Source organism: Oculina patagonica, chromosome 14 (assembly GCF_052425735.1).
Source record: "Oculina patagonica isolate OP01 chromosome 14, crgOcupat, whole genome shotgun sequence".
Lineage (NCBI taxonomy): Eukaryota > Metazoa > Cnidaria > Anthozoa > Scleractinia > Oculinidae > Oculina > Oculina patagonica.
The window spans coordinates 23175896-23187809 of NC_135771.1; the positions used below are offsets into that span (position 1 = coordinate 23175896).

General features: G+C 41.7%; 2 protein-coding genes across 2 annotated transcripts; both read left to right on the top strand.

Moving 5' to 3' along the window:
- The first annotated feature begins 1117 nt into the window (after positions 1-1117).
- LOC144639251 (contactin-associated protein 1-like) lies at positions 1118-2919 on the top strand. The gene is made up of 3 exons (XM_078498547.1): positions 1118-1456; positions 1547-1667; positions 1921-2919. The coding sequence occupies exons 1-3, from the start codon at positions 1118-1120 to the stop codon at positions 2526-2528; spliced, it is 1068 nt and encodes a 355-aa protein (XP_078354673.1). The 3' UTR covers positions 2529-2919.
- Positions 2920-4938: 2019 nt separating this feature from the next.
- Positions 4939-11200, top strand: LOC144639243 (uncharacterized). The gene is made up of 3 exons (XM_078498535.1): positions 4939-5185; positions 6365-6682; positions 8915-11200. The coding sequence occupies exons 2-3, from the start codon at positions 6367-6369 to the stop codon at positions 9913-9915; spliced, it is 1317 nt and encodes a 438-aa protein (XP_078354661.1). The 5' UTR covers positions 4939-5185; positions 6365-6366; the 3' UTR covers positions 9916-11200.
- The last annotated feature ends 714 nt before the right edge of the window (positions 11201-11914 follow it).

The following is an 11914-nucleotide window of genomic DNA, read 5'->3' on the forward strand; positions in this document are numbered from 1 at the left end:
TTTCTCGACAGTAAAGAATAATTGTAAATTATTACAGTATTGTTTTCTGTTAGTGACCAAGCAACAGTTTTCTCTTCCGTTTATTAACCAGGTGTTGCAAGTCATTATCGTATTTTGTCGTCTTCCTCCTAGCATTTCAAACTAATGTAACAACAATTAACAAAAACGCCTCGCTTATACACAGAAAAGAGATTAAACAGAGATTCGAGTTTTTGCAAGGGTGAGAAAAAAAAGTAAAATTCTACACAATTAAAAAGAATGGTAGTCTTGTTTTAAGTTTGTCCCAAGCAGAAATTTTCCTCTTCTTTTAAACGAATGCTTTAGCAGGTGTTACAACGGTAGGCATATACGATCTTGTCAACAGTCCAAATAAAAATATTAAGAGAACCCAAATATAGAAAACGTTTATACGAGAATAAAAACCGTAATTGACGTCCTGTTCGTCATATAATGTGATGAAGGTTTTACGTTTCGCCCCCAAAGTAAATAATTCACTTTAGACATGAGAATTAAAACTGTTTTTCTTGTTATGAAGTTTGCATTATTTTTGCACCTCACGAGCACGTTTTAGTTTTTAACTCTTATAAACTACAAAGGAATCGTCTATTCCACGGACAAGAAAAAAATTCTCGAAAATTAATAACAATAATTAATGTTCGCTTTCTGTTTTTACCTAGTAACCGTTTTTGGCTTTTTTAACGAAAGTAGGTGATGTGAGTCATATTGTATTTCGTCAGAAAAGGCAAATTATGAATATAATGTTTGATTATGAAACAGAAATACCCATATCATCTTTTTATCAAAAAAATCAGTTATTTCCCAAGATTTAACTTGCTAACAAATACACGTCGTCGCTCTTTAAAATTCGAATTTCGAAATTTCGAAAATTTGTAAAAGCTCCGAAAATTCCAAACTCAAATTTCAAGTTAATTTTTAAAATTACACAAACCATTTTGCAATTTTTACATAAACAGCTAGGAAAAATTAATAACGTAAGGCACTGTACGTAACGTAAAAATCTGTCAATTAACATAACTGACATATTCAAACATGGTTTGAAACTTAAGGTGTTCCTGCATCCTCAAATAACACATTTTGTTGTTGGCAGCCCCGCGCCATGGTGCTGCTACCACTCCTGTTGTTTGTTATCTCCCAAACGATGCGCGCTATGGAAAATAGCGCGCTTTATCGAAATCCAACAGGCGGCTTTTCTGTTGGGGAATTTACCCAAAATTCCTTCCATTATCTATGGGTGCAGAAAATAACATCGTCCAAGGTGGCAGACCAGTTTGATTGCACTTTCCTTTGTGTTGCTGAACCAAAGTGTTTATCGTTCAACGTTGCAGCGCATCCTGACTCGAAAGGTCTCTATCTGTGTGAGTTGTTGGCCACTGACAAGTACAGAGCAACTAAAAAGTTTCACGCCAATGCTACATTCCATCATTACAGTCCACCGGTAAGAGTTATCAGATCATACACAATTTTTCTGCTGACTTATTAATACTTGCAGGTTGGATAATATAACCGATTTTGACTTTATTTTCAGTCTCTATGTGAAAGCGAGCCTTGCAAGAACGGTGCCGAATGTGTTCCTGAATATGAACTGAACTCCTATCGATGTCGCTGCAAGCCGGGATTCACTGGAACTTACTGCGAATTGGCAGCAGGTACAAATTTCAAAAGTTCACATGTTGATATATACAATTGCAAAGCTAGTTAGATTGAAAAGTTACGAACACTTTTTACAACTGTGTTTTTTAGTGGAGTTTCCCGTCATTTAGTTCTGATGTGCATTTCTAGTACGTTTTAGTATCATTACATCCCCTCCCTGGCAGTCCCTGCGCCTCGTCAATTTTTAAATAATAAAACCAACTTGGTAATTTGTAATTTATTTTGACATTTCAACATTTTCTCTTGCAGAAAGCTGTAGTGTGATTAAGTTAAGCAATCCTAAAGCTCCAAGTGGCTCTTACGTCATCGACCCTGATGGAGAAGGAGGCGTGACACCTTTCACTGTTGACTGTGATATGACTGACAAGAACAACGTTGGCGTGACAGTCATCAGTCACGACAGTGAAGACAGAACACACGTGACAGGATGTTCCCCACGAGGCTGTTATATACGTGACATCCACTACACTGGGGCAGATCTTCTCCAGCTGGGAAGCCTAACGGCCATATCTGCACACTGTGAGCAATTTATTAAGTACGAGTGTCGTGGCTCAGTGCTCTTATACAACGGTATCATGTATGGCTGGTGGGTGTCACGTGATGGAGACACGATGACGTATTGGGGAGGAAGTAACTCCAGCTTTCCTTACAAGTGCGCATGCGGAGTAACTGGCGCCTGTGTAAACACCGGATATGGATGCAACTGTGACGTAGACGACGGCGTGTGGCGCGAGGACAGCGGTTTGTTGACTAGCAAATCCCATCTTCCCGTGAAACAGCTGAGATTGGGAGACGCTACTAGTGGTGCCTTTCACACTCTGGGGAAACTGAAGTGTTACGGAGTTACAAGCAAATAAACCATGCAAATCGTGTTTCTTCCTCCGGCTGACTTAGTAACTTAACACTGCATTCTTGGATGCATCAGTTCTATAAGTAACCTGCCATGATCATGCACTTAATTAATCCTGGTAATGAATAATTACCATATTGAATTAGGGAAGTGGACTAAATAACAGCGTTAAAATTGTACTTCTTTTTGCAACCGATGCTTGAAGTCAGAAATAATTTTAAAAACATGATAACAATTTAGGGTCAAATATTTCGTTTCAGTTGTAAATTAAAGTAATTCTGATTGTATGATTTATTGTTTGCTGTTAAGCTAATTGTGCCACCTGTAAATTAAGGTAAAGTTAATAAAGCATGAGTTAAATAAAAAAGTGTATGGTTATTCATCCGCTCAGGACTGAAGTTAATATATACACCGAAATTGTTCACTGTGAAAAGAGAAAAATTGAATGAAAAATTTCATAGCTGTTTAAGTTTCGAAATAGCCGGCTTTAAAAAATCATCAATCGCAACCTCATATATCTACCTGACACGGATTTTTTTTATTAAGGAACACCAGCTTGGAAAAGCAGTGGGTGGGTGGGTGAGGGCGGGTCGAAAGGAAATCACACGCCAGCTTGAGCGAATTTATAGTTGAAAGCGAATGAAGGCTTCTTCAACTAACAAACATTTTTATGAAAACACTGAGACGGAGGAAGAGAAAGGGCCCTAGAAAACAATGTGAGAATAGCGAGCTTCAAAAGAGATAGCTTTGGCGAGAGAACGTGCGCGAGCATCTTTAGAATCCTCAGGGTACTCGCGAGCATATAAACGCGCGAGGACAGACCACGAACACAATTGTTCTTCCTGTAAATATCTAATTGCCATAACCGCTCTTCAGTAGCTCAAAGAAAGCGATACAATTTTTGCCTTGTGCGGATCATCCCTGTAGCTGCCAAACAATGCCAAATCCAGACTTAGCGATGTCTTTGCCTTTCGCCAAATTTGATAATGGTGTACTTCCAAAGATCTTAAGGTCGATCACGTGACTACTCGCATCCCAGGCCACCACGCAATTCCGCAACATGTACTGGGAGACCTGTGGCCTTTAAATATTGTACAGTCGAATCCCGATAACTCGAACCTTCAAGGGAAATCGAAAAAGGTTCGAGATATCGGGAGTTCGTGTTATCGAGGGTAAAATTAGTAAGAAAATGACCCGGGAATTGAGAAAGGTTCGAGTTAGCGGGAGTTCGAGTTATCGGGATTCAACTGTAGTCCAGGTTTTCAGGATCTGCTGATCAGGCCCCCTCTTTTAGCAAAACAATTTATTCACACCACGAATTTGTAAACTGTGGCTCCATTTTCGGCTTTAGAATTCAATGTTAATGGGAAATAAAGTGGACCCTCCCGCAAGCGGACACGCGTTGGGCCTGAAAAAATTTCGACCCCTTAAGAGAGATTTCCCTTCTGGGAGCATAAAAATATAGTTTCTGTAGGTGGATGGACCTTGATAATTGTCCGCTTATGAGAGGTGTCCGTTAGTAAAGGTTCAACTGTACTCAAACATAGCTTAACATAATAACAGCGTGAAATATTCAGCGCAGGTCATTTTATTAATTTCCATTCGTTTGCAGCTGAAACGAGAACAGCCATCGTTGCTAATTTATGTTTAGAAAAATTCTTCATAGGTTTATTGGAGAATAAAGTGTAGTTCACTTGTAATATTTTCTCTTGTTTAACTGCTTTGACAAAATATTGAGATGCGCGTAGCCTGAGGCGAGGACTCTTGAGAGCTATTCGGCGACGTCACCGATGAAAGAAGGTGGTGTTCAGCCCCTCTTCTGTAACTGAATTCACAGTCAAAAAGGCGGGAAAATAAATTTCGTCTAGAGGTACTGTTTTACTCCTGTCCACTGTCTGTGAAGACTATCGAATCCATTCTTGAAAGTAATTCACGGCGACTATATACAAGTGTAAGCTGCTTGGATTTTTACGAGGCTTTACGCTAAAATCGACCACCTCTGATCTTGTAAGTCACTGGACATCATATCGCACATGAACACATTTGATGTTTACTCTTAGAATTCCAACGAAGGCACTGTAGCCTCACTTTAAAGTGAGCATGCGCAAAAGAGTAAGGTAAGGTAAAGTCTTTATTTAACGAGGGTAGCACTAAAATAGCATAAAAACACTAACAAACCAGTGGCCCTCAATTATTAGAGTAACTAGACCCAGGTTCCATTCGGATGATTTAGAGAAATTTTCCCATTTTTCCAGCTCAATTCAGCCATTTTGAACCCTTTAAGTTGTTTGCTATATTTTAGCCGCATTTTTTGATAAGTTGACCTAAATCGTTGATAAAAGTTCTCCACCATTTGTTGCAGCTCTAATTTTGCCTTTAGGTTTTCTGTTCTCTGTCTTCTCGTTATTACTAAAAGAAACCATTATGACAAGATCATAATGGGATTTTATGACAAGGCATCCTTGAAGGCAGTCGCCCCCAGGCTAAGGCGTTTGACGTAAAATGACTATTGAGTTTCCAACCAATCACGATCAACCGACCTCGGGATGTCACAGTTCTTAAGTGTGCTCTACATTGCACTCGCCCCTTTTAGATGCGCACCATCTCACTGGTCACATCGCTTCGCTGTCAGTGAATTTTTAATTTTTCAGTGAATTCTTTAAGGCAAGTACACTTTTCACTTTAATTTTCTAGTTAATAATGGCCGTGCCACGTGTTTTAGTTCTTGGGGACTCTTTTATTCGCCGTTTGAGCCATTTTCTATCGGGCCATTCCCGAAAATATAGCGCTGACTTTCAGCTTTCTCGACGTGCTACGATTAAATGGCACGGGATTGGTGGCCGTACGGTTGCCAAAACTATCCAACACGATTTAAATGTCGTTAAGTCTTTCTGCCCAGATATCGTAATTCTGCAGTTAGGCTCAAACGATTTAACGGCATCTGACCCCGCACACGTTGGCTCTAACATTGATGATTTTGTAAGACTATTGCATGATGTGTACAATGTTAACCTCATTTTCGTGTGCCAGACTATTATGCGTCAGGGCGCGGCAACGTTCAACCGTAAAGCCAAGCTTCTGACTAAGTATCTCAGAGTAGTCTTGGAGGACATACCGTACGCTTTTTTCTGGGGCCATAGGGGTTTTTGGCGCCCAACTCAGAACGTTTACGCGCGAGATGGTGTGCATCTAAATCCGTTGGGCCAGAAAAAATATTACCGTAGTCTTAGAGGAGCATTCTTGGAGTCATTGAGCCTGTTCCCTATCATTCCTGTTTGATGAATTTTAACGAATTTTAACATCGAGCCCTCATTTTAGTACGTGCCTCGCCATGCCTTTGATATTTTACTGTGACAGCCTTTCAGTTTAATGTTTCGCTGCCCCTTATCTGTGGGCAAGCGTTTTTATTATGGCTGCACCCTTTCAGTTGTATAACTGATATCTGTTTTATGCAGAATTGTTTGAATGCTGGCGTTGACCTTATGTTCCTTTAGTGTTCTGGTGAATATTATGAGTGTGCAATCATACTCGGCCGCCCGATTTGGGTGTGTCCTCAATGCACTTTAGTATTCTGCAACCAGACACTGAGGTCCTATTCAATATATATGTGGCTCGAAATTTCTTTTCATGCGGGGAGCTCGCCTCTCTGCCATCGAACACATTTTTATCATTTATCTGAAGGCTCAACTTTCAATCTGCTCCTCTATGACACATTTTTTCCTTAATCTACAACCACAATCTCAGTTTCCTGTCAGGTACCTTTTTACTATCTTATCTTAACGGAAACCTGTGGCAATCAGCCTTCGGCTTTTCCTTTAATCTACATAATTTTCATTTTTTAAGTCATGCCGCCTAAGAAGCGACCCTACCCAACACGAAGTAATGCAAAACGGGCACGTCCACGTTTGTCGGAGATGGCAGAAACCCGCCCGGACAAAAGCAAGAGGCACGAAGTTGGGCAGGAAGAACAGCAAGAACAGCCCCACATGGCAGTAAATTTAACAGCCCTTTCGGCTTCCATTTCCGTGGCGGTGAAGCAAGCCGTGGTTGAGGCCCTTGGGGAAAAGACACAAACCGTACAAAGTACCACACCCGCTTCTGCAACTGAGCAGTCCGTGGTGGACGAAGTCGTAAACGTCTCTTTGGCAGGGATAACCCAAGGTACGCAACCAAGTACGACAAATGGCTTAACGTTAGCTGAGCCGGGGCTAGCCTCGCGGGCACCCAAGCAAATTTTTTCTAGTGTAGCCGTCCCTTTAAGCAGTCGAGTGAGCTCCAAAATCAAAGCCAAAATCTAGTCCCATGAGTATATTGATTTCGGGGCTTTACTCTCCTTTTCACCAAATAATCAAAAATTTTCTTTTACCCTCGCCTCTTCGGATGGTGAGTCAACCCGCCCTCAATTGACCCTCGAACCGAGTCAATCAGTTAAAAAAGTTCACACTATACAGCAGTGGCTTTCCGCTTTTAACATATTTGTGGCTATTTACTCAGAGAAAAAGGCCAATGACACGCCCCAGCTCATGAAGTACTGCGAAATTGTTCGTGATATCGCCGCCAAACCAGGCGATTGGCTGTATTATGACGAACAATTTCGTTTCATCAGGCAATCAGCCCCGGAACAGTATCCTTGGGATGCCATCCACTGGGAACTGTGGCTCAAGGCTGTAACGAATTTTCGTCCAAAAACCCAATTTCCCTCTGACAAAGGACCAATGCGCTTCCGCTCTCAGTCATTTCCCAAGGGCACTTGTTGGCGTTTCCACGCGGGAAAGGTGTGCAACGGATGTCGGTTTGAGCATGTTTGTTTCAAATGTGGCTCAAAACACCCTGCCACACAGTGTGCACTCAGTCAACAAAAAGGAAGCCCCGTTAAAGCCAACATTTCTAATATCGCGCCACAAGCCAGTAACACCCGTAAAGGTGGATCGGCTTAATTTTCTTCTCAGCGGCTATGACGCTTCACTTCTCCTTTATTTGGTTAAAGGTTTTACTTTTGGTTTTCAAGTCGGTTTTGTCGGGGAAAGGCACGCTTTGCAATCACCTAATCTTAAAAGCGCTTTAGAACAGCCTCAAATAGTGCTCAACAAATTGACTAAAGAATGCGAGGCCGGGAGAATCATTGGTCCTTTTTCTTGCCCTCCATTTCAAAATCTGGTCTGTTCCCCTTTAGGCATTGTCCCCAAAAAAGCCCCTTCGGAATTTCGTATGATTCAACATTTATCTTACCCGCCTGGTACATCAGTAAACGATCACATTCCCGACGCGAATTCTTCGGTTCGCTATGCGTCAATTTCTGATGCAATTACAGCTATAAAGAGGTTAGGGGCTGGTTGCTTCATGGCCAAAACAGATATAAAATCTGCTTTTAGGATCATTCCAATTCACCCGTCCGATTTCCCTTTACTTGGCATGAAATGGGATAATCAATTTTATTTTGACGTTTGTCTTCCTATGGGACTGTCTTCCTCGTGTGCAATTTTTGAAGCTTTCAGTTCTTGCTTGGAATGGATTTCGGTCTACCGATTTGGCGCTTCGAGTGTGTTACACATACTTGACGATTTTCTATTTATCGCAAGTACCAAAGATAAATGTCAAAATGATTTATGCAATTTTCTTCGCATGTGTGATTACATTGGCGTGCCGATTGCTCACGAAAAGACTTTTGGCCCATCTCAAGTCATCCAGTTTGCGGGAATAACACTCGATTCAATAAAAGAAGAAGCTCGTTTGCCGGAAGATAAGCTTCAAAAATGCCGCTTACTGCTTGAAAGCTTCAGAAAACGTCGTAAAGTCACTCTGCGAGAATTACAGTCCCTAATAGGCCTATTAAATTTTACATGTTCCGTCATAGTCCCGGGACGTGCTTTTCTTCGCCGCTTGATTGATCTCACTGTTGGGGTGCGTCGCCCACATCATCGCATTAGGCTTGGTAAAGAAACCAAACACGATATGGAGGTCTGGCTAAAATTCCTAACCGACTTTAATGGCCGGTCGTTTTTCTTGTCCGATATTTGGAACACCTCTCCTTCCCTTGAGTTGTTTACAGATGCGGCCGGATCCAAGGGCTATGGCGCTATTTTAAACCATAAATGGTTCTATGGCCATTTTCCTGATACGTGGCGATCTTTGAATATCACCTTTCTCGAACTATTTCCGATTACCGTCGCAGTGCGTATTTGGGGTCGCCACATGGCCAACCACTGTATCGTGTTTGTTACTGATAACGCAGCGCTGGTTAGTATCATCAATCAACAAACATCCAAACACAAATTAGTGATGATATTGATTCGCGACTTAGTTTTGACTTGTCTTAGTTATAACATTTTATTTCGTGCGCGTCACATACCCGGTCTTAACAACACTCGGGCCGATTGTCTTTCCCGATTTCAGATAGCACGCTTCAAGAAACTTTCACCCCAGGCGGACAAATTGCCGACCATTGTGCCCGAGAACCTTTTGCCGACGAGTTGGTTGCCAACTTAGAGAGTCTATTGAGCTCTGTATTATCATCTGGTTCGTGTCAATCTTATCGTAGAGCGTGGACACTATTTCGAGAATTTCACGCAACATTTTATAAGACAGACGCAGTACATTTGCCGTTGTCCACCGCCTCTTTGGCGCTTTTCATTTCCTTTCTCGACGGTAAAAAATTGTCGCCTGCGACCATTCTTTCTTATCTATCGGCCATCGGCTATGTCCATAAGATGAAAGGTTTGCGTGATCCCACAAAGGCATTTCTAATCCAAAAACTATTAACCTCGCTAAGTCGTCGGAAATCTAGTGATGTTAGGTTACCGATATCAAAACCCATACTACATGACCTCGTAAACTCTCTTCAACGCACCAACTCATCGGCAGCCCAGCGTGTTCTTTTTTCTGCTATGTTTCTGACAGCCTTCTACGGTTTCTTTCGCATCAGTGAACTAGCGGCCAAGAGCGCGCGTTCCAATGCGGTCATCCAATACGATAACCTGCGGCTCCTAAAATCCGCCGGAAAGATCCACTCGATTAAGATAACCATTACTCACTTTAAACACAATATAAACAACCGCCCTGTTGATATCATTATCACGGGCGACAACACTTTACAATTCTGTCCGGTAAAGTCATTGCTACAGTACTGTGAAATGCGAGGTGATAAGCCCGGTCCTCTTTTTTGTCATCTCGACAATAGTCCCATTCTGGTTACCCAATTCAATACAGAACTTAGGCGCTGTTTAAACTTCTGCGGTTTGGACCCACAACGCTATAAAAGTCACAGCTTTCGCATAGGAGCGGCCTGCCTCGCGGCAGACAAAGGTTTCTCCGACGCACAGATCCGAGCTCTTGGTCGATGGAAATCTGATGCCTTTAAACTTTATATAAGAAATTCTACTTTACAAGCTATCTAAATTTAGCAGGGGTCAGTCACGGCTGCCCTGCATAGCGTTTCAACTGCCTATTTTAGTCTCTGTTTTGTATGGGTCAGCAACGGTCTGCCATACATTTCCGAGTTTACATTAGAAACCCTATATTTTAAGGTATCTCATTTTGAACATGGGTCAGTCACGGGCTGCCATGCTTCTTTTTTAGGTATATTATAATGTAGAACGTTTCAATCAGTTCTTGTTTCTTATTATGGTGTCGTTTACACTTGTTTGTGTATATCAAAGCCTGTAAGTCGTGATAAGGGTCGGCAGGGGCCGCACCGTACCATTGGGTTTCAGTATTACCGTATCACATAATATTTCACGCCATTTAAATACCGTTCGTGTATGCGACGATGGTCAGACAGGGGCTGCATCGCCGCATGCATGATCACGGCAATTTATTACAGTTACATTTCTTTGCTAGATTTGAAGGTACGACAGTCAATGTGCTTTCACATATAATTACCATTCAGCATTTGCAATTACCTTTTATATAATATATATTTTCCATTTGGTCTGTTAAGTTGGTCACGCAAGGGCTGCAACTTTCCGATCAAATTTCGGTCGAGCTCTGCGCTGTCTTGGTGGGGGTGCCACATTTCTGTGGCTCTATGGCGGTTTTCCCCCCACCTTTGCTGAGTAGATATTTGTTAAGTGTATATCGGCAGATCTTGAAAATAAACTTCGTCACCTTGGGTGGCCAAATTTACTCCAACCAAAGACTCTGTGTTTCATTAAGTAGCCCTCAGCAAACGAGTGCGACGCCATGCAGAGCTCTTGATCGCGCATAGCTTATCCTTTTTCCTATATTGTTATAAAATGTCTTGTTATAAAAAGAAACCATTATGACAAGATCATAATGGGATTTTATGACAAGGCATCCTTGAAGGCAGTCGCCCCCAGGCTAAGGCGTTTGACGTAAAATGACTATTGAGTTTCCAACCAATCACGATCAACCGACCTCGGGATGTCACAGTTCTTAAGTGTGCTCTACATTGCACTCGCCCCTTTTAGATGCGCACCATCTCACTGGTCACATCGCTTCGCTGTCAGTGAATTTTTAATTTTCCACCTCCTCCCCTTCCGCCTGCCTGTGGATTACTGCCGTAGTTTACCTATATATTTTGTGCTTTAGTGTTTTATTTACAATTTTAGTAGGTGGCGGTTTTCCCCCCACCTTTGCTGAGTAGATATTTGTTAAGTGTATATCGGCAGATCTTGAAAATAAACTTCGTCACCTTGGGTGGCCAAATTTACTCCAACCAAAGACTCTGTGTTTCATTAAGTAGCCCTCAGCAAACGAGTGCGACGCCATGCAGAGCTCTTGATCGCGCATAGCTTATCCTTTTTCCTATATTGTTATAAAATGTCTTGTTATAAAAAGTATTTGATAAGAAAAGAAAAAAAACATTTAAAAGAATAGTAAAAAAGTGCGACAGTGAAAACAGAACGCACGTGACAGGATATTACCCTCGAGTCTGTTACACACGTGACATCCACTACACTGGGCAGATCTTCTCCAGCTGGAAAAATTAACAGCCATATCTGCCCACTGTTAGCAGTTTATCAAGTACGAGTGTCAAAGTATGGCTGGTGGGTGTCACGTGATGGAGACAAGATGACGTATTGGGGAGGAAGTAACTCCAGCTTTCCTAAAAAGTGCGCATGCGGGTTAACTGGCACCTGTGCTGACCCCGGATATTTACAAGCAAATGACTGACTTACTAACGTAACATTGCATTTAGATACATCAGTTTCAGACAACTCACTAGTAGTCTGCCATTGTTTGGTCAGGCACTTTACACTGAAAATGAATAGATACTATGTTGAATATGACAGGTTTAAAATGTACTCCTTTTCAGTCGTAACCAATGCTTGAAGTCAGAAAAAGTTTTAGAAACATGATAACAATTTCGAGTAAGATATTTCGTTTCAGTTGTAAATTAAAGTAATTCTGATTGTATGATTTATTGTTTCCTGT

What these genes read in the sequence shown, in the direction of transcription:
- LOC144639251 (XM_078498547.1), top strand. Translation starts at nt 1,118, where the DNA reads ATGGTGCTGCTACCACTCCTGTTGTTTGTTATCTCCCAAACGATGCGC. An exon ending in TCCATCATTACAGTCCACCG is followed by an intron (nt 1,457 to 1,546) that starts GTAAGAGTTATC and finishes CTTTATTTTCAG; the next exon opens with TCTCTATGTGAAAGCGAGCC. An exon ending in TTACTGCGAATTGGCAGCAG is followed by an intron (nt 1,668 to 1,920) that starts GTACAAATTTCA and finishes TTTCTCTTGCAG; the next exon opens with AAAGCTGTAGTGTGATTAAG.
- LOC144639243 (XM_078498535.1), top strand. Translation starts at nt 6,367, where the DNA reads ATGCCGCCTAAGAAGCGACCCTACCCAACACGAAGTAATGCAAAACGG. An exon ending in TTTGGCAGGGATAACCCAAG is followed by an intron (nt 6,683 to 8,914) that starts GTACGCAACCAA and finishes TCCCGATTTCAG; the next exon opens with ATAGCACGCTTCAAGAAACT.